This window comes from Accipiter gentilis, chromosome 30, assembly GCF_929443795.1.
Source record: "Accipiter gentilis chromosome 30, bAccGen1.1, whole genome shotgun sequence".
NCBI lineage: Eukaryota > Metazoa > Chordata > Aves > Accipitriformes > Accipitridae > Astur > Astur gentilis.
This window is the reverse complement of record NC_064909.1, coordinates 3,734,003-3,757,623: the sequence shown is the minus strand read 5'-3', so window position 1 is coordinate 3,757,623 and position 23,621 is coordinate 3,734,003. Positions and strand designations below refer to the sequence as shown.

At 37.4% G+C, this 23,621-nt stretch overlaps 1 protein-coding gene across 2 annotated transcripts in view; it reads right to left on the bottom strand.

Moving 5' to 3' along the window:
• Positions 1-23,621, bottom strand: part of PPP1CB (protein phosphatase 1 catalytic subunit beta) — a 30,124-nt gene that overhangs the window by 3,218 nt on the left and 3,285 nt on the right. The window contains exons 1-6 of one of the 2 annotated variants that reach the window (XM_049833746.1): positions 13,950-20,784; positions 13,691-13,822; positions 10,080-10,310; positions 9,619-9,723; positions 4,503-4,574; positions 945-1,096 (exon numbers count right to left, since the gene is read on the bottom strand). In XM_049833746.1, the coding sequence (XP_049689703.1) occupies positions 945-1,096; positions 4,503-4,574; positions 9,619-9,723; positions 10,080-10,310; positions 13,691-13,790 (660 nt within the window). In that variant the 5' untranslated portion in view covers positions 13,791-13,822; positions 13,950-20,784. Of the gene's footprint in view, positions 1-944; positions 1,097-4,502; positions 4,575-9,618; positions 9,724-10,079; positions 10,311-13,690; positions 13,823-13,949; positions 20,785-23,621 lie in introns of those variants that run through there. The other variant, XM_049833745.1, reaches the window with a different exon arrangement.

Sequence of the window (23,621 nt, the reverse complement as noted above, 5' to 3'; positions counted from 1 at the left end):
CAATCACCACTGTCTTTTGAAAGATGTCACACTTCTTTTATAGAGAACTGAAGTGACTACATGAATACAGGAAATTGGTAGCAATCCTGATCAGCAGTTAAGAAATCTTAATATCCCTTCCACACACTGACTAATCTTCTCTCATGTTTTAGCAGTAAAATTGCAAGGAGAAGTGTTCTGACAGTGTATCCAAGCCTAACAGTGACACAGAATAAAAAGCCTATTTTTGTTTCAGAGCAAGAGAGTGCTTTTAAAATTGACTAAATAATGAAACTGAAATGTTATACAGGAAATTGAAACCCGATGTCCACCTAACTAGGATACTTGCTTCAAGTAACAATAAAAACTGCAAAAAAGTATACGTCAAGAGTGACAATGCCAAAAATAACCTTGCCTTCTGCACATTTCAGTAGGTCAAACAATCTGTGCTGAAGTACTTTAGATAGCTGAACAAAGATGAAGGCAACAGTAAAAGCTTTTGTGACTTGTTTGTAGAAACATTCAAAATGTATTTAATACTTGCATGAAGTAAAGCAGAAATAGTCTAAGCCACAACTACCAGAGAACTGACTACTACTAAAATGGAAGAACTCTGAAACTTCAGTGTAAATCTCAAATTCCAGTCACTTTGCCACTTTAAACCTCAAAACTTTACCTCTGATGTTCATATACAACAGTCTAACAGTAAACAGACAATACTAAAAAAAGAGGTCAAGGGGGAAATCTAGTGTGTTAGTATTTTACTTTACCAACATTAGACACTCAGTTCAACATGAGTCAATAGAAGGACACAGCCTTCTAGTCCCTTTATTAGGAAGATTTTTTTTTCTAGAAGTAACACAATGTGAAGTAAGTTTCAAATATATCCTACTGATAAGCAGCACCAAAGAGGCAGAAAGTCTAGGAGGAGAGGTTTTAAGAAGCAACAACAGCATAATTCATACCTGGTGAGCTCGACAGATCAAATCCAGATCATGACGATTCAGAAATTTACTGACCACATCAGCACCAAAAGTGAAAGAGACCCCACGATCATTTTCACCCCAACCTTGCACATCTTTGTCTGGGTCAGACCACAGCAGGTCACACAGCAAGCCTTTGAAAGATAATACAAGTGAAAATGCTAGTCTTAGAAGGTATCACTCTACAATGTAACAGTTTTATTCTAATTACCAGAGCAGCTCTCCTAAAGAAAATAAGCCTTAGCAACAAATTCAGCAACACTTAAACTGTGACTCAGACAAAAGATGTGTTCTGTGTTAAGTCTGGAGATTTTCCCCCCCTCACCACTGATAGTACCTCGAGATGAAACAAGTCAGAGCCAAATAGTTCTCCAAAACAGTATTTAATTGCTTACTGTAAACACAAAAACTACATCTGAGGAGTCTGAAAATACTGCAGCAGGTGCATTTTAAAAGGCAACCATCAATTTCACAGCTCACCAAGAAAGCTTAGGTTGAAAGCTGCAGTAAATTTTAAAATCCTATGCAAGGCCAGTCATAAATACAGCAAATAAACTTGTACCACAAGCTTCTGAACATGGAACAGCTTTGATTCTTACCTTTCTTACCATACATGAAGAACCTTATGTGACTAAATCAAAATTTAACATGGCAAAATTCTGACATATTGTTTCAGATAGCACTTTCGGTTTGCTTGGACTGCTGTTGACTTTTCAAAAAGCCTCGTGCCAACCAGTCTGGAATCTAAATTAAAACAATAAACCTCTCTGGCATTTTAGCACTGGTCAAGATTATTTTCTGCTGCCAACAAAAGGTCAGCTAACTCTGGAGTTAAAACTAGGTACTAAAAAAAAACCCAACTCAACTTTTCTAGATCAACTGCAATGCCTTTATACACGGAACTTTGAAAGCGTTTTCACATAAGAACCAGGCCAACTCAACTACAACACAAACAAAAGAAACAGTATTCAAAATATATTTCATCATAGTTTTCTTTGAAAATTGTACTTTCTTTACCTGTGATGACTAACCTGTAGTCATTTAAATACCTAAGAGCATTGTTTCACAATCTGAGAGAGATGCCAGCAGGCTCCTTTATCTGGCACTCAGAAGTTTGATTTACAATTACATCTAGTTAGTTGCTAATCAAAATATTGAAGATGCTCTTTCTTAAATAACAGATCCTTCAAGTTGTAATCAAGCAAAACTAATGTCTGAAACCTATTGTGCAACTAAACCATTTTGTATTTACATACAGCTATCAAATGGTCTTTGCTGCCAGTCATAGTTCCTCTCTAGCAGAGGCTAAGATTTTATTTGTTTTTAGAAGACAAAGAACAGAGCAAGTACAACTGCATTTATAGAAATAAACTACTGAATACAGGCAGCATATGACAAAAAACTTTACTGAAATTTACTTCTATATTGAATAACATGTTTTTCAAAACAGAATAGTTGCACTGCAATCCCTAACAGTTTCTTATCATGAATTTCCAACAAGTGACAGAAGCTGCTTGTCTCAGCTGCTTAGGAAGCATTTCCTTCTCTATTCTCTCCCCCAAATCAAATAATCTTTCGGGTTATACAGAGCAATAGGCAAATCTGTCCTATAATCTTTAGCAGTGGTGTAACAGAACCCTGCAACAAGTTTGTCTAAACTAAACTATGCTGCCCAAGTGGGTTTATATTTTAACATGCAACATCTACCATTGCAATAGCTTAGGTTGACCAGGACCACACCATAAAACAGCTGATACAAGGCATTCAAGATTACACAAAAGAGGGAGTTAGTTTCCTAATAAGCAAATGGTTGGCAATGCTAACCTAAACACATCATTTATACCTTGGCCTCACAAAATGCAAGTACTTTAACAGTTACTAAAGGCAAGTGATTTAAGTTGGAATAGAGAGTCATATTTGAGCAAACAGCTTCCAAACCCCATAAAAATGTCACCAAAATAAGAGGTCTTTAAATTGCAGTTGAGGTTGAAAAGGCTTTTTTTTCCATCAGCCTAGAAGCATCATAATGATCTAACCTTCTTGGCACAAGCCACACTAACATTTACCAAGAATTTCTGTATCAACACAGACATTCACCAAGTGACATCCTTCCACAAAGAGAAGGCTTTTAAGGACTTGCAACTTTCACAGAAGCGAGACCGCTTCAGTTTATTTTTCATTTTTCCAAAAGATTTACTTCCATTCTGTAATATCGGTTGCCAAGACCTTTTTTGTCACTGTAGCATACACAGACATGCCTCGGATGGGACATTTCATTTTACCTCTACTGGTAAACATCCAGCTATTGCTTCTGAAAGCAAAATTAAGACTGCAAACCACTTCGTCAAAACACCACTCTTAAAATCTCTATACTTATTTTTAGGAAGTCCTAAGAATACCTATTATTTCAGTGGAGTGTCCATGGAAACCAGAAGTACATTCTGCAAGGGCATTCCTGAAGTGGGTGTGGCTCAAGCAGTAGTATTAGCCTGTGTGGTTATGCATTGAGTGAATAAGTAGCATAAAAGGAAGAATAATGTAGTAATTTGTACTACAGAAACACTCAATTAACCAGTCTAGTAATGCTTCTCAGTGTCAAGTGCATATATATCAGCTTGCATGGAAATGCTGCTGTTTAAGGGACAGTAGGTATATTAATATTAGTCGCTGAATTACTCCTATGCATCAGCACTGAGGAACATCACAGGAAGTAGGAATTCTTCTATTCCAAGGTTTAACTGTAATTGTATTTGTCTTTCGAAAAAAGGTTTAGATGTGATATCTCCTTTGAAAGTTAATTTTAGACTGTTGAAATCAACACTTTAAAAAAATATCCCATTGTACTGCTTGACAGTCTTTTCAATTCACTAGTAACCAAATTTGGAATAAATGGGACACTGAGGAAGATTAATTAAACCATTCAAAAGAATACTGTACAGAAAGCACTGGCAATTTGCATCCAACACCTCTATACAAAGTATACATGTATTAGTAGAAGAAAAATTCACAACTAGTACATTGATGCAAGCAATTGAAATCCCAGCTGCAATGAAGTAGGAGCCGTACTCGACAAATTCAAAGAGGAAGGAGACACGGCTCCAAGTAGAGAGAAGCCTAAATACTTTAAATAACACTCGAAGCCCAAATACTTTAAATAACACTCAGCAAGCTTTAAACAATTATGTTCTTCAATAGACTGAAAGGTCTGGCCTAATCAAGGCAAGAAAAAGAACTAGCTGTTTAGTTTCATTTGATCTTTCATTAGATTTTTAAGTTTGTTTTAACACAAACTTGTGGATAATGTATCCAAACTTGGATAATGTATCCTACTCTTATGACAAACAATAACAACATGGGCAATAGCCCCTAACATATCAGATAACGGCTGTCAGGAGGAACAAGACTCATGCCCTATGCAGACATCACAGAACACTGTACTGAAAACAGAGGTTGTGTTAAGTCACTGCATTGCCTGTACAGAAATCGATTATACCCCTTTCATCATTAAGACCTATTTAGAGTAAATTCCATGTCACTCACCTGTGTCTGGAACATCTGTAGGTCTCATAATTCTCCGGATCTGCTCCATTGACTGGAGGTCTGGAGACAGTCCTGTAAGTACAAGAAAACAAGTGACTTATCTACATATTTTACCTGTAAAAACGGTTCCACAGAACACACAATTAGAGGTTCAAAGTCATACAGCATCCATTGTTTCTACTGTAATATAAACAAAAGACAGTTTGCTATAAGACAATTAAGTTCCTGAACAGAGGGAGAGAGAATAACAAAAGTGAAATTAGCAAGGGGTTTTAATTGTTTTCCTACCATCCTTTTAGCCACACAGCACAAAACTCTACAGTTAAGTATGTTCACTTGAAGAGCTTACTAGAGAGAACCAGTGAAGGACAACATTCCCATTATCTAACACAATTATACAGGATGCAGGTGACCTTCTTTACACCCACCTTACTTTATAAAAGCTGAAGGAAAATCCCTTACCCAGCTTTAAAAGACCACAAGCCAAAGCAGCCTGCAGGCATGACTGGGATCTTAAGTCACATCACTTATTTCAGTGTTTTACCACAAATCAGCTGAGCAGCAGTCACTGGATGCTGTGAATGAATACTAGACTGTGCAACTGCAATAGATAAGGAGCACACAGGTAGTCATCTACTATATAGCTCAGCTGCTTAGTCATTTATAAAACCACAGTACTCGATTACTAAAAAAATCATTTGTCACAGACACAGCTCTTTTTGTATAGTTTTGCCATATTAACATGTAATTACAGCCAAAGGATGGGATTCCAAAGGCCACCCTTTGAACAGTTTAAGCACACACTCCAGAGCTTTTCTACTTGAGGCATACAGGCATGAAAGAGAGCCTACTAGATGCTCTAGCACCTTAACATGTCCTTAAATAAGGGTCCTGGAGTGACTTAAATGACTTAGGCCAAGATTACCTAATAAAGAAAGTTGCAAGTTTGGAATTACAGCATGAAGACCTAATCTGTGATGAAACATATTTCATATTAACAAGCCATATATCCATTTGACTCGGTCCAGAACTTTGAACACGATACAAGAAAACCTATCATTGGAAAGGAGTTACCATGTAAAATAAATTCAGCTGACACCACAGTTTGCACAGTGGCAATGTGTTACAGGAACAATGACTCCAATGCATCTGATGAAGAAGAGTTCCGCAAGTCTTTACAAGTATTAAGATTTTAGATTATTTTGAAGCAGTCTTATGATAAAAGCCTTCTATCCTCATCAGCCTGTTAAAGCTGTCTTCACAATATTACCTTGAGGTTGTGAAGGATGGCAGAAATCTTACATAAAATAGCGTATCAAAGGAGTTTTAGTTAAATCTACTTACAGAACAATACAGGGATACTAATAAAAATTCAAGGAGATAATCAGCTTTTAAACCCTGACCAACCTACCACTCCCCTTCCCCAGATCTGATGTATTTGCATGCAGAATACATTAGCACAAAGGCATGTGGATTCTACTCATGATTCCACTCAGCACCACACCCCGAGATAGTAATCGACAATATCAGTGAAAAAAGCACCACCAGTTTGTGACCTTCTGTGAGATTACAGCTCTCAGTGTTTCAGGTTGCACCCAAAACATGAAGTTCTTTAGAAGAAAAAATGTCATTACATGGTTTGCATGTCTCAACCCTGTAACTGTTAATTTTTATGCTATTTTACACCACTGTAAATAGCAAACCCCCACAAAACTGCCTGCACGTTTGTAGCCTTCTTCGTACCACACAAGAGGTTGTCTTTTCCCAAGTATCCTCCTAACTCCCCCTGCACAAAAAGAAATAGCTAATGTCTCAAATTCAGATCTACAAGTTGTACATGATCAGCATTAATGAAGGAAATAAGAATGCAAACCCAGGCTACTAAAGCTTACTGCCAAGCTGTCACCACTACAATGATTGCAGCAACCTACTGTGTACTGAAAGAAAACTGAAAAGTACACAATTGAATTAAGTTACCTTGTCACATAATGACAGCTAAGCACAGAAAAAGTATCTTTCAGTATACTATCTTCTTGAGGCATAAAAGCACCCCCTTCCCTAAGGGAAAACAGAAAATGACTTGTCATTAGTCCTGGTAGACTCATTAAATCCAGGCTCTAGATTTGAACCACTCCCTGATCAGGTGGAATTGATGGTTACTTATTTTCATAGTGTAATCCAGGAAGCTCTTCAAGTCTCTTTGGATACTATGTAAGATTATCAGCTAGATTTTGCCTTCGACATATATTTCATTGTCATTAATGTCAAGAAAAACAGAATTCCAGAGCTTGAAAATATTACGTAAATCCAGTAGTCTACTAAACTCCCATCTCAGAGCTTAAATCCAATGTGACAAGACCAATGTATTCCACCAACATGACATGTCAACATGGACTGAATTTATAGAAACTTGAAAGTAATCACATAAGGTCTCTGAAGATTAGAACTAGAGTGGTGTCAGATAAGAGGACAATACCATATAGAATACAAAGCAGAGCAAAAGGGAGAAGTTGGAAATAGTTATGGAATAAGCTTTAATGAAGCAAGATAAAGAGCAAAGTCAGAAGTAAGTCGAGAGGACAGCCTTAAGGAAAGGCCAAAATACAATTTCTATGAGCAATGTGGAAAGACAGGGAAGAGAGGGGGAAGTGACGGGAAGGATACAATGGAAGATCCTTTCAGCAGCATGAGCATTTATTGGGAGACAGGGATGGCAAGAGAGGTTTGATTTATATTGTGAGATGGAGAATTCAAAACAGCAGATGCCCAGAGAAGTCTAGGTAAAAAAGCTGACTCAAGATTTTAAGCTACTGTAAATAGCCTACTGGGTTAAGTTAGGTGCCTTTTGTTTTACTATGTTATGCGGTTTTGCAAAGTTTTATTATATATCCCAGAGGACAATATTTTTAAAATAAACTATGCAAAAATGCGCAATATAGTAAAAAAGGCACCTACCTTGTATCTACAGCCTAGCTTCAACCTCCAGCAGAGTTGGATGGTTTGTGTTGTGGCCTCAGTGTTTATTAAAGTAGTAACATCATGAAAAGGCGTTGACAGTCCATGACTTCATGGGATCTGGAATGCAGTTTGGATAGGATTGGAGAAGAGCGGAAAAAGGGCAAAACTTATTTATGTGCTGAATGTCCACTTTATTAGAAACACACAGCACATTTAGTAATCTTTTCACTTTATTTCACAGCCGCAAATCAGTTGTGAGTCATAGTAATTTCAGTTACAGATGAAGCCTGTAGAAGTTTAAGGGACCAATAGCATTCAATAGATGTAAATATTGCTGTTCATAATAGGATCCTTAAAGTATGCTATGCACAAAATAAAAGTTTTCCTACTTGATTAAACAAGAGGTTAATCCCCCCAGTACATTTATAATAAAGCTTTAGGGTTTTTTTTTTCCTTGAAAAATAGCTTTCTAGACTTCTTGTTCATAATTCAAGTCTTAAGTGCATACACACACAAACCTACAGTTTTGTCATAGAACATAGCATTCTTCCTGCTAAGCTTCCTTGATTACCTTCTACCACCCACCTAAGCTTAATCGTTTGCCTGAAACACCACAGTATTTTGTCACCATTCATTCTCTACTGTTTCCCAAATAAAACAAAATTCAAAAAAGTATAATGATAGTAAGAGTAATTCCTTTGCCAACTTTTTTGGAAACAAATTTATTACATGATTTCAGCCACTGATAATTGGCTACCTCAGTGCAGAAGTGATTTTGTATCTCACATTCTTAAAATTCTGAGACCTAGCTCAGTTCTTAAAAAAAAGAAAAAAAGACACACCACCACACTGATTGAGAACCAGATGAAAAGATGACCTGTGAGAAAACAAGTACTTTCTTTAACATGTCAATGGTACCTAGAGACTGGCAGACTCAACTGTCTATCACTGTATTAATTCTGTATTCAGAGACATGACAATACCTCAGAGTATATTATGCATAAGACACTGGTAGCTTATACTAGCAGGCACTGAAGGCAGAAGCTTTCAATATAAGATGCAAGAAGAGCCAGGATCATTTTTACAGCACATTCTATACAGACAGAGCTCTTGCAGAGATACCTGTAATTAATAAAGGCAGGATGGCAGCTATCAATACAACCTCACAAAGTCTGGAAGAGTCTGCTCAGGAATTTTGGGTGCATGCTATCTCTAATTCCAAGTGGAGCTGTTCAGTCAAACCAGAGGTTTCTGGAGTGCTCTCACTTCCACTATCTCTAATTATCTCACTGACAATCCTGATGTGACACCTATCAGACCATCTCTGGATCACTCAGTGCAAGGCATCAAGTTGCTTATCAATGGAGGTAGTTGCAAAGACAGCTGCAAAAAGGCAAGATGACTATTACAAGTAATTTGAAATTATTGTCAATTGTTTGACTCTGCAAGGTCCTGAAAACCTGTAAGCATCGTTGCCTGTAAAAACATGGGGAGTCCCCTTCTACAAAGAAGAGTGTCCAAGTAAATTCCAATATTCAGACGAGTCACAAGCTTCCATCAGATCAACACCAAACTTTTTTCACTACAAGAACAGTGCAGCACTGGGATAGGTGCCCACAGAATGTAGATTTTTCCAATAGCAAAGGTTTTATGGAGTGAGAGCAAGCCATCGCTGACCTGCTTTAATGGTAACAAATGTCTTACTTGAAGCAGCAGGCTTGACTATGTGATCTTAGAGGTCCCTTCCACTGACTACAATGAAACCAGCTGAAGAGGCCAAGACTATAGAGCTGGGGTTACTTGTGAAAGCTATTCTTTCACTTCACTGCTAAGGATGCCAATGTCAGCTAAGGCTGCACTGATAGATGGCAACAGCAACAAGTCATGTGGCAAATTAGGCAAGAATTCTAGCACAGTACCCTTCAGAGAGGAACATACTGACATGAACACACTTATAGACGCACTTGCAGGTAAGAATGATATCTGTCTGCTGCCAGGTGTACAGGAAAGCACAAAGCATAACAGCGACTTTTACAGACAATATAAGGTTAAACGTCTCCAGCTAAGTATCAGGTATGCACATCCACACTCCCATTTGGTAGAACATTAACCCAAAGATCAGTTTAGACACAGCCTCTAAAAGCAGTCATCAGCTTACCTCCATGACAACAGAAGATCTTCTCATCCACAATGGCTGCAATAGGCAGACAGTTAAAACAGTCTGTGAAGGTCTTCCACAGCTTAATGTTGAATCTCCGCTTGCCTGCAAGAACAGTGTGTGTGACATTAGGAAGAGAAGGCTTTTGTTTTCTTAAAGCCAACCTGCAATACATACCACAACGTGACCAAAAATGTTAGCAAACTGCCTTCACAGGGCTTTATTTCTGTCAGTGTACTTAGGTTTCAATCTCCTGCAACAGCATTTCAAGGACAGCAGAAGAGCAAATAATAATTCTCTAGAGTGAGTTTAGCCTTGGTTTGAAATGTACTTTTAGAAAGTTGCACAGCAGGTTCACAGAATATTGAAATCCTTGCAGTACAAGAGTCACTACCTAGAAGTGTCTCCAAAACACAGTATCAGTCTGTCACAGTCTTTCAAAAGAAATATGTTTTGCTTACATTCATCATAGAATCCATAGATCCGATTGATGCTAGCACACTCGTGATTTCCTCTTAAGAGAAAGAAGTTTTCCGGGTACTTGATTTTATATGCCAGTAATAGGCAAATTGTTTCCAGAGACTGTTTGCCTCTGTCTACATAATCGCCAAGGAAAAGATAATTAGCTTCCGGTGGGAATCCTCCATATTCAAATAATCGAAGCAAGTCTGTATACTGACCATGAATATCACCTATATAAGAAAATGTTTACCAAAGATTAGCGCAACAACATAAAGAGTACACAAATCAAGAACTTAAGGCAGCTAATCACTTTTTATTAATTGATCTTAAAAAAAAGCATTAATATTTCCTTTAAAAATAGACTGGCAATAGGTATCAGAAAGGTGAGAACTATATTAATTTTACAAACTGAAGTACTCACTAAATGTAAATAACCCACAGTATTTGCAGAACTGTTGTGTCAGTTATGAAACCAATGTGAAAACCAAAAGCTACAGAAGTCTTTGCAATTAAGCATAAGCTGTCTAACCATGCTGAATTTGTCCAAATGAAAACAAGGTCAGAGAGACAACCTCTCATTGAACAGTTACATGGCCAGAAAGCCAATGTATTAAGAAGAAGTTAAGTCACATTATTTACTGCAAAAACGGATCAGTAAAGAATCTAGATAGACTGGAAAGAAACTGAGCATTATGCGGGCAGAGAGCACTTAACTTCAAAGGCCAATTGCTTGTCCTCCCACAACACTGCTGTATTAAGACTCCCATCCCCCAGCATTTAGGGTAACTCCTCCTGTGGTGCAATTATTCATACAAAACCAGTACAGAGACTCAAAGACTGATAATCCGTACAAGATACTCAATCCGGCAGGTATATCTTAGGAAAAATAACCATCATATTACTCATCACACTGCCAGCTTTAAAATTAAATGGGCTTTCCATGAAACAGCTCTGTGTGGCAATTGCAACACCACAGTGTATCATATCAGACTAGCCAAAGCTAACTCTGAGTAGCCCATAAGGTCAAAGAAGATACCAAAGCTACTCTACAGTAACTTGTAGAATACAGGCAATGTATTCCAGCTGACTGTAGAATTCTTTACTGAAGTAAATGAATGCAAAAAAGCTATGCAAGAAGCCTTCAGTACAAGCTGTATGCTGGTCCCTTACACTAAGCATTCCATAAATGCATTTTCACTTTTGCTGCTTGTTCAGTGGCAAAACCCCAACTTTGCCAAGCACAGCTGTTCTCCAGTAGAGTACTAGCTACTATGGCCCTAAAGCAAAAAAACCCAACCCACAACTCTCTACAACTTTTTCCATAATCTTAAAAAGGTTCCCAAACCTGTATGCTATCCCATCCAATTCTTAAAGCATACACTGATAAGAAGAGTACATGGCTGTATTCCTCTCTACTCTTTCCACGAGAAATGCAACACTTCCTCTTTTAGGTAGCATTCTTCTGCAACTATTTCTCACTCAAGAAGAGGAATCGCTTCCCAGTTTTCTTCTAATAATGGGGAACATTATCCACTACCCAATTCCAGACACAATCTGAACTTTCACCAGCTAAAATAATTTTCACATATGTTGCAACAAGAACAATTCCTATTCTACTTGATATTTACAGATCTCCAGGTCACAACTGGAAGAAAACATAGAAGACTCCTCAACAAGTCATTGCTATGCTGAGTCTAGTACTCCAGAGCAACATTATCAATACGCTCCCCAGGCTTTGCCACCACCAGAATTAGCTACCAAGTAAACATACTACAGAAAGAATATAATAGCATTCATTGTCTAGAACTACTTTCAGTTACACACGAGCCAGAGGGACCAAAACACTTAAAGGAACATTTTATAGAAACAATTTTGTAAAGGGATCAAAGTGTTTACAATTCCACAAGTTGAATCGAAGTCTCCCAGATACAAAGCCTTACAGTAAAAACGACATCTATTTTAAATTGGACGTTTACATAAGAATATCTTTCGTCTTTCATTAAAACACAACCATTCAACATGTAAAAGCTTATTTTGAACCGACTTGATTACAAGACAAGACAATCCTATAATGGTTCCTCAGGCATTGCCTGAACACACTAAAATAGTAGTTCAAAGCAGTAGAGCTGCATATTTTTCTTTTGCTGAAAGCGATCATCTTTCATTCACTTTTATCTAAATGCATCTTTGACAATTGCTCTAATATTAAATTTAGATGCATCTGACACTTCCTGGTGCTATCACTGTGTTTGGAATCCAAATTAAAAATAACAAATGCCTTATTTAACTGTGCATTTGCTACCCTATTATTGTGCACCTAACAGTCCTTTCAACTGTCTCTAAGCAAATGAGAAACCAACATTGAAGGAAAATAATTATACTTTACTGTAGACATTGACTTATGTACAATCTGAATACTTGAGTTTTCATTTTTTCTTTATCTAGGAATAAGATGAGACTACTGTAGTCTTTTCAGTGTAGCATAAACACAACGTGGTAAAGCTGGATTTTACCTTCAACTTTGTAATTAGGCAAGCTGGTCTGGTTTTTCCTTCCCACCCTACGAAGCAATTAGTCATTTAAGAATGACTTTACCATTAGTGGTTTGGTTGTTTTTTGGTTTTCTTAGGTTTTTTTTGTTTTTTTTTTTTTGTTTTTTTTTTTTAAACTGGTAATATCCTTTCTTAATGTAAGAAACATTGCTACATTAGGTCTGTCAGGAGTAAGGCTAAGAAGAAGCTAATCTATCTTTGAGCATGTTAGTAATAACAAATTCAAAGACTGCTTCCATTTTAATACTATGACACTTCAAGAAGCCCAATTCAAGAAATTTTATGCTTTCTAAGACTGTGTCCGCTGTAATAACTTGAAGGATGATTACAAGCCAGTATATACAATACTTTTGTAATAGTTTTTTTACAAGCTTGCATACCTATTAACAACAGCATACTTTTTAAGAAGTCTAGCATCTTATAAAGGCTTAGAGAGGTAAAGAACACACGTTTTAGTTTTACCCATATTTGACAGTAATAATGACGTTTTTAAAGCTTGCTGTAAAGCTCAAGGAATCTATTACATGGTAACTAAGCCTAATTTAACAGCCTGCATCCAGTTATTTTTTCAATTGAAAGACTAACAATGCCTTCTTCAACACTACTTTTGAAGTGTTCATTTCACAACATATAAAGATCTTTGTTTTGCTTATGCTTTGAAGAGACCAACTACAACATTAAACATTTGCTTTTTTTAAAGCAGCTAACTGCTTTTTGAAGTAGTGATCGAAAGAGTAGCAGCTCTGTACAAGCAGTCCCTAGTTAAATACAAGGGACAGGTTGCAAAACTTGCACTAGATAAGGGCACAAGCAGCTCTTATTGCCAATGGAACTTGCTCCTACATAGTACCGGCAGCATCAGCAATCTACCAACTGTTAGCTGCCTTTTCTCGACTTAATCCAATCTAAATTGAAAATTACATCTAAGATTGCAAAAACCTCTAATCCATATCACCCAAGTCAAGGTCACTTGCCCATCTCAGTACCCTTCCAACCCACCTAGCATACAACTAGATTAAAACACCTACATGAAACACATACATATTAAGTCTACATACCACAAATTTTCAAAGGTGCCTCTAGTTCCAGGAGAATAGGCTGGCTAAGAAATATTTCACGTGATTTTATGCACAAGCCCCGAACTTCTGCTTCGGTCATCTGAACAATCTTTCCAGGACGACATCCTCGTACTGAAATGAGATGTTTAACAATTGAAGGTAACTATCACACAGATACACAGCAATAGGTAAGTGCAAGTGAGCTGTATTTGAAATCTACATTTGACAAAAAACCAGCAGCACATTCCAATATACTTACCAAATGTGTTGGAATTATATATTCCAACGAATTCCAAAGTTAATCTTCGGTACTGTGGTAACCTGTGTTTAAAAGTCTGTATGCAATCCTCTTAAATCAGACTCTCAGAAGAGAACAATTTAAGCCTTGCTTTCATCCACAGTTGGATAAATAGCAACTTCAAAAAATTACTGCTGTTAAATTAACAATCCCATTATGCTAGAGTATTCACAACAGGCAAAAAAATCCTGAGAATCAAAATCCTGAAAACACTTTCACATTAGCACAAAATAAACTTCTTTAAGACTGTTGAGTTCAACAGTGCTAGCTAAATACAAAGAAAAAACTACAAGCATGTTTACACGTTTGGCAGCTGAAATTGCCGTATTAGGTACATCACACTAAAAACTATGAAAGTTTGATGAAACCTTCATTCATACATAATGGTTCTTGAGTTATTGGAACCTTTATGTCCAAAGACATTCTAATTAGAATGAAAATGAATTTCTAAACCACTAAGCCAGGTACTCAGACCTATATTTAGCACTAAGTTTTCAAAAACATTCACATGTCATTGCACTCCAACCAACATCCTCTGGCAAATTTATCTGCAGCTGCTTCTTTCCACAAATGTCTATATGATTCCTCTGTCAGAGGCTTTAATGTGTCTTTAATGAAGCAGCAAAATAGAACAAATGTGTCTGCACTTTGGCTGATCCAGTTCAGTCCTGCACCTCAGCATAAACCAAACTTCAGAGTTCAAACTAATAAGCCAGGATGTATCAGGGTCTAGAGCAGGTGAACATCCTGTTCTGCCACCTGCTTTAGAAGGAAGCAACATTCAGCATTAAACCACAGTAGTACCTACAAGAGAAGGTGGTACAAAACTTTTGCAGTTCAAATCCAGATGCTTTCAAACTCACACATAAGACATTACTTTATAAAAATGTTAGCTGCAACTTCAGGAAGTCTAATAAGATAGGTTTGTGAACAGAATAGCAAAAACTAGTTCTTCACACATAAAATGAGTTCCTGGCTTGCCTGCTTCCCCCCTCCAAAACAGAAAAGTAAGCTTGCACCTTTTTTTTTGTTTTAAAAAAATTAAAATAACCTCCCTTTTCCTTTTATTTCCACTTAGCTCCTAGAAAACATACTTTACAGAGGAGATCAGTATCATTACCTACATTGTACAACAGGTAAAAAAGGATATGAGGAGAAACAGTTTGTCCTAGGTCACCTAGTACTACAGTCCAAAGCATTAAGCTCAAAAAGCTCTGCTCTGGTTATCACTGCACACTTCTCCCAGTGTAACTGCACATCTGACCATTCCAACACTGTGTTATGAATTTTTTTTTTATTTTTAATAAACACCAGACACACTTGTTAAACTGAAGTTAGGAAGCAGCCACAGGAACATGTGACAAGGCAGAAATGAAGAATGGTTTTCTGAAGCAGGTAAGAGGTGTGAAACTAGATCCTGGGACAGCCAGTTTGAGTGCCAAAATAGCAGGAGGGCTAGTCTATCTGCAGCAAGGATACACTGGAAATACTTCACTCATTAGAATCCCACAAGAACAAGGCTATGGCATACAGGACTTCTTCCAGTTAAATTCTGAATCAGTACCAGGTGATATTTACCATACAGCAAGTCACACTCCTTTTGCTAATTAAGATTTCAACTGTACTTGAGAAAGCAAACAGCTTTTTAGTAACACCTTTTTTGTTATTCTTCATGCATTAAGATGTTGGCTTACATATTAAAAGAATACAAAGGCAGATATTAGGCACTATCAAGGTGACTAGAAAACAATAAATGCCTACAGGCTTCTACTTCATCATATCTCAAATGTACTAAGTGATGCACTTACAGATACATCTTCAGCTCCATGGGGATTATTAGCAAAAAATAAAAATCTCAGGCTTGACAGCTTTGCACAGGACTTACTATCCAATTTGTGAGGTACCAAAACGCTCCAATAATCTTCACCTTTTCAAACACTTGCTTTCTGGTAGCTTATAACAATGCCTTTCAGAGACCAGAAACTCATTTTGATAGGCACAGTAAACTGTCGCTATACATAAGAAAGCTCCCACCTGAAAGAACAGTCTTAGTATCACAATGGCTATCATTTTATTGAAACAACTGTTATATTTTAAACCTATGGCTTACAACATCAAAGTCATGCCAAAGGAGCACGCAGCACAACTAGCTTTTCAGTCTCATTTTCCCCTCTACAAACTGTGCATTCTTTTAACCTGTTTTGATAAGCAATTAAATTCTCCTCTGTATTTAGCTACTTTCATAATGTTTTGCAATACCAGAATTAAGTCATGTCACTTCTTGGTTTTAGTCTATGTGAAATAACTGCACACTTTTTACACCCACTCTAGTTTCAGAACTCAAACCCAGCATACACAACATTAATGTTACCATAAGTAGTGCCAGACCAAGCACAGAGTCCAAAATTGAGACAGCAGTTCAAGAAGGGCACTTATAATACTTAAAATAACTTCAATCCAATCAATATTTCTTAGAACACCAGCCTTTAGCTCCCTTTGAAACTCAAATGGAGGTTTAAACTTGGAACAATTGCTTTATAGGGTTGAGGCTTTAAGCACTGCTGAATTTTGGCACTAGAATACACAATGAACATGCAGCTCCTGACTTCAAAATTAACTGCCTGCCATAGTCAGTGCATCCAGTGTCTTGATGTTGGTTCTTTACTTATTACAGTAGAGACTAAAATGTTGCAAGCCCTTAACAGACAAACCAATAGGACAGTAATTTATTACCACACTTTGGATTCTCCAGATAAAATAAGTTTCTACAATTATGGCAAGTATGTCACTCTCAGAAGAGGGACAACACACACCTAACGACTGCAGTTACTTCCAGCCCTTGGGAAGGGTACAAATCGGGGCCACCGCACCTTTGCAAAGGCACTCTCCACCCTCCATCCAAACAGCAGCTCTGCGTAGCAAATGTGTAAGCTCAGTTTCATTTGAAGAAGTACAAAGCCTGGGGTTTCATGAGGAATAATCATCAATAATATAGTTAAGAGAAGAAGTTTTCTCCCACAACGCCCTGATCATCAATAAGGGTACTACATATTGAAAAAATGAAAAGCTACTGTGACCCTGGAAGCCTCAACACTTTAGTTTATTCACAAAGGCACTGAAAGGTTCGCCAGGTCATCACCCATAACAACTGTGCCACAGCTGTGCTATGTACAAGTACACAAGCAAGACAAAGCACATCTTTCACCACCTTACACTACAACTAGAATTTTGTTCAAGTTTCCTTGACTCAGCTAAGCACCGTATGGATTGTAAACATGAGCCTCTCTCACCACATTTAGTTTTTCAAAAGCCAAATCCTCAAGAATGATTTAAAAAGAGGTTATGGGAATGAGATTAAGAGTGTAAGTGATGTTTTTCAAACTCATTTATGAATTACTATAACTAACCATTCTTAAAACATGCAAGTCATAGCTGCATGCATTGTAAAATCTGTAGCTCACAAAAAGCCTTTAACAGCATTGGGAAAACCCATCATTTTTAATGGTTGTCATTTACCCAGAGCAGAAACAGCATCTCAACATTAGACGTAAATGAATTCTCTTTAATCTAAGACGCAGATGCTGTAAACAAGCTTTGTTTTACATAAAAGTCTTCTGTAGGGATAGCAATTCCTGTTGTAATACACAATCCCACATGCATAGCACTATGCCAGAACAAGCTTTTGCTGCAAGGAGCTTAAAGCACAGTGACATAGCAGGGAATAAAGAGAATTAAAAGCAAGTACATGCATTGTACTGTCAGGCTATTATTTTAGCACAATAGATCCTATAGTAATCCAAAAGCTGCTCTAATCAATATTAAAATGGCCTCTGCATCTACACCACCTTTGATAAGCAACCTTAGCAAGTGTAGTAACAGCAATTAGTAATCCAAGACATGAGACATGGCAGGAATGAAAAACTTCAGCAAAAATAGTAATATTTTTTTTAATCCCTCCAAATTCATGCCAGACAGTAGCAGATTATATAAGGCAATACTGGAGAGGAAGAAAATAAATAACACTAAGGAAAGTGCATCAAGAACTGGCTGTTCGAAGTTCTACAATCACCACTTTTTGCCGTATTTTTTCATGAAATGTAGAAAACACATTTAACCTATTCTGTCACACTGTTTCGGGTGTGCCTCTCACTCTAACTATGCTGCTCGTTTTGTGGCATCACTTACAGAAGTTTCTTCAATTACCAAGTCAGCTGTGGTATGCACAGCTGTCTTAAGCATTTATAACTGCGTTCTCCAATACCATACATGTCCTGTTTACTGGACAAAACACACACAGTTTTAGCATAACATTAAAACCCAGATAGACTTCTAAGTCTCTCAAAAAATTGGGACAGCTTTATTGCTAAGAAGCAGCCTCCTCCTTTCCCTACACCCTGCTTTTTTTGCAGGCATATGCATTTATGTGGCCACACAATAAACTACATCAGCGAACTAATCTTTTCTTTCTAATACAAAGACATGACAAAACAAAAATGTAATCTAGATAGTTCACCAAGGTGGAGAATACACTCACTGTGAACTTGGGCTAGGACTAGTGAAGGAATAAGCAGCTGGTTCTGCTTCTATTCACAGCAGCTCCAGCCAAGCTTATTTCTGAAATTATGGCTTTAAAGATCTATTTTGCCAGAGTATATATATATATATATAAAAATATCCACAAACTACAACACAAGACTGCAAGCATGCAATTTTACAAATTGCACACAAGCAATTCCCACAAGCTTACACTCCCTGCTCACATTCTGTGGAATGTTTGGTTATTGGTGATTAACAACTACAACATTTAACTTTTTATTTCTTGTACTTCAAAGTACTTTGGAGTATTTGATGAATCCTGAACAACCTCTCAATAGTAGGAGCAGAATGGATTTGGAAGCCAAAGGTGGCATTACCGATGACTTGGGAAAAAAAACAAACAGTCCTTATACTGATTCTGAAAACATGTTCTGAAGTTATCTGCTCTCAGCATTTTTAAAATCCAAGTTCTATATTTTCATGGTTTTAAGTCAGGAATCTGACACTGGATTTTAGAAGTGTCTTTCTTTTTGGAAAGCAAAACTTCTACTTCCTCAAAATATTTTCTGTTATTTAAGTTGTTCAGCTGTCATCCAGAAGCAGCCACTCCCTATCTTGCAGCAAAACATTGAGAGTTAAGCCAGCAATACAGGTTTCCAAACTTTCAGAATTACTGTAACAGAACTAAGCTTAGAATGGTTTTCATTCATGTGTTACACTGGTGGACAACAACAATAAATAAAGCCCTGACACAGCTTTGCTCCATTCAATAAGACACATACTGCTGAATATACAGCTCCCCTCCATGGCGTACGCAGCAAAGCCCTGTACCTTTTCTAGGGTACATGAACCAAACTTCCCCCTAAAAATAGAAGAATCAGCCTTCTAGGGAGTTTGTTCCTGAAGCACTGTGCTTTTATATCCAAGTTATCTTAAAATCTTAATAAATTTCCCTTCACTGGATGCCCTTGTTATTACGTATTTTGCTAAAGAACACAGCGGTTGCTTGTAAGCTCATTTTAGCAGGACTTATTTAACTTCAAACACGAATTCACAGCAGAGTAAGAGACTGCTCAAGCCTTTAATTTCTAACCAGGAAAACAACCAAACAATGAAGTCATGTTCTTCTACCCAAACTTGAATTTACATTCCTAAACTATATACTATCCCGCAGAATTAATACTCTTGGAGAAGGATTTTCATTAGAAACTAATATGTAAAGTTGCTTCAGGGCATACCCAAATAAGGCCATGAAAACACCAAGTGTCCCTACATCAACCTTCACCCATATTTACTTTTCATGGACCACCTGCTTCATTACACAGAGGTTCCATAAACTGACAGTCTCAGTCGTTCTGTACCATGCACAGTTCCAAGAATTGCTGAATTCAAGGTTGAAGGACAAGATCACATTAGTTACTCCATTCTTTAAGTAAAATGTGTAACCCTAATGTTTGTTACACTTGAACCTAAAACTCATGCAACTAGCAAAGCATAAGGTAGAAGCCTCTCACTATGCTGTATTATGTATTAAAGTGGTAGCAATTCCTGTTCTAGTCCACTTGGAAGGCTAACCTAGCATAAAAGTCTCACGAAACAATGAATTTCAGCTTCTTTCTCAAAGTTTGACTTTCTTTTCCTCTAAAGCAGTGCTAATGAAATGCCTAAAATTCAAGGAAGGCAGAGGCAGATTACAAAGTTACTTCATAACTCCTGAGAAGTACCAAAGAAAGAAGTTAAGTTGTAATACAAAAGGAGTTTAACATGACTTTTGCACCGCTTCAATTTCTCACGTATTTAACTAATATGGTTACATGGGATATACACAAAAAAGCTTTGTATCAAGCCCGGTGTTAAGAAACCACAAAACACACAGAAGATGGTGCTGTGAAACTAAGAAGACCTAGCCTATGTACTAAGACAAATCACACAACAGTAAGAGAAGACAGTAAACAGGTTCATTTCTATGTACAAATTATGGACCAGATACATACCACACTAGAGGCACCTCAGGTTGTAGTTAAGTGTAGATTCCGTTATACACACACACCCTTCACAAAGCACAGCATCTGACCCTACTGAGTAATAGCCAAATATAGTATGCTTGACTTCACAGTGCTAAACCACATATTGTGGTGGAATTATTTTTTTTTTTTAAAAAAGTTACATACCTACATTTGGTGGTCACTAGTGAGCATTTAATTGCAACTATCAAGTATTAAAAATCCTCTTATATACATTAATAAAACATTAAATAAATGTTTTACATTAAATAAAACATATGTTTTTCTCCTTTTATAATGCAATTTAGCTGTACTGGGAGCAAGACACTGAATGACTCAAGTAAAAACTGTGCTGCAGAATATCTAAATTAAACAATTATTGAAACACGTAGCCTTCAAGTGACAAAATAGCCAGACAGAATAAAGGAACGCCAGCACACATTGCCTGATGCTGGGCTCTTGGCCTTCGGTGCAATTTTTCAAGCCAATTATCCCATTTGTCATGCACTTACAAAGCTAAAGATGAACTGGCTGATATCTACACTGCTGTACAAACCCAGACACAAACATAGTTCTTCTTTACATCCCTTCTCCCTGTTTAATACAATACCTACCCTCCTAGAAACATAGGAAAACTGCCTATTTTCTTCCTCTATCTAAGGACTATTTAAAAAATACATCCTTTGCAAGAAACTCCTTATTACATTCTCCTTGTTTATTTTTCTAATAGCAGATTATCCAGTGATTTCACACCAAACCAGGTAATAACCCTTGTTTATTCAAGGTTCACCTTCACTGTTTGTTTATATTGTTCTTCAACAGATCACCAAGGTCTATTTTTCTTCTCTACTACTCCTTCTCTTTTTTCAGTTATCAGTTACAGAGCCTGTGGAACCGCAAGCACTACCACTGTATCGTACCACACCATCAGGCTGGCTAGATATGTTAGTTAGTTAAGACACTAACCAAACAATAAATACATTATTGACCATAATACATTAGGCCGGTAGCTCTATAGCATTTAAAACTAATAAGGAAAATATCAATTCTTTCATAAGCATTTAAAATCCAACTTCCATTTGAAAAACTGAATAATACTCAAATTTCTATCTTTATCACAACCCGCAAGATCTGTGAAATCAGAAGGAAATGAAGGCTGCAGCTTTCCTAGAAGATAATCACATGACATGGTAAGAACACTATGCAACCAGCTTTTATTAAGGCAATCATAAAAATCACACTCTGAGCTGAACATTAAAGCAATAACCATTCTCCACATCTACTGGAAGTTTGACAACTCTCTTCTTGGATAAGTATTTCCCAGCTTTCTTGGTGGATCAGTACTATCAGAACTAGTAGTCCTCCTAGACTTCCCAAAACCAAAAATAGTTTTGTTTTAGAGCAGATCCACATTCAGTTCCATCAAATTAATTTAAATTGTTTATTTTAAATAGGTTAGCTAGATTTAGGCAAGCAAGGGGTCTTGACTAGACAAGGTTAATTTGTTTGTACAGCTATATAAACCTTCACAGAAATCCAGCTTGTATTTAAAGCTACTGTATGTCTAGGTTTCCCCAACTACGTCTTTTCTTCCGTATGGTAAACTCCTTAGTGTTTACTAAGGCAGATATCTATATATTTGAAAGTGCAGAAAGTCCAGTCCAGCTGGGCTGCCTTATATGCAGAAATTCTGAGACATACACCACAGAAACAGGAAGTCCAACACCCAGACAGAAATATGGCAGTCTTAACACCATCCACAGCACTCTTTACAAGTAAGGTCACACCTATTCCAACATCCTTTCTTTGATATAGAGGGAACTTTTCCACACATCACCAACATTTAAATTAGCTTAGAGCCTGGCTTAAATGTAAGCCTGATGTATCCATTTAGCTCAGCATTTTTGCAAAGTTCAGGGCACTTCCCACAGAGGGATACATGGTGTGCCTAGATGGGGCAAAACACAACACAAGTAAGTAGCAATTTCAGCTGCAGAGACCAAGAAGAAAAACTGTGTTGAAAGAAGAAAAACTCCTCTTTTCATCCTGGAGAAGAGAAGGCTCCAGGGAGACATTATTGCAGCCTTCCAATACTTAAAGGGGTCTTACAAGAAAGATGGGGACAGACTTTTTAGTACGCCCTGTTGCAATAGGACAAAGGGTAATGGTTTTAACCTAGAAGAGGGTAGATTTAAACTAGATACAGGGAAGAAATTTTTTACAATGAGGGTGGTGAAACACCAGATTGCCCAGAGGTGGTAGGTGCCCCATCCCTGGAAACATTTAAGATCAGGTTGAACAGGGCTCTGAGCAGCCTGATCTATTTGAAGATGTCCCTGCTCATTGCCGGGGGGTTGGACTAGATGACCTTTAAAAGTCCCTTCCAACCCAAACTATTCTGCAATTCCATATTTGACATCTGCCATACTCATGGCAGTCTTGTGTGTGTGCATACTGCTGTACTGTCCGTAGCTAGAATGGACTGGGAAAAACTATCCACCAGATGGCATAGCTGGGAAGGTAGGAAGAAAAAAAACCCCAACACAATAAAAGTCTGCACACTGATGCAAAAAATGAGGCTATCATCTTTTTGTGTACCATAGTGCAACTAAGCCTAACCCATGACTAGAATTCTGAATACCAGCACAAGAAGGAAACAGTCTTAAGACTAATTTGGCCTACTCACCTTTGTGGTCACATCTCAGTCCAAAAGTGTTTTAATGAAGCTATGGATGTGTGTTTATGTGACGTGTAAATCTTTGCAGATTCACTTATGAGTGATTTCTTTGTCAAAAGAAATCTTACAATAAAGCTCAAAGTATCTCCAAGATCAGTCAGGCACACATCTAAGAGCACTAGCATCTCCCTCCCTCTTCTAGTAAAGAAACAGGAATCGGAATTTAAGTCTGGAGGTAGAAGAAATAAGAGAAAGCACTGCTACATTCAGAGTTTATGCATGCAGTACACACTTTAGTTTTACTTTCCCCCAAACACAAGTTATTTTTAAAGTATCACTAACTAGTAACTAAGTACTAGACACGTTGCAAGAGAAAGTAAATTCAAAACAAGCTCTTACCATTCCTAAATTCAGCAC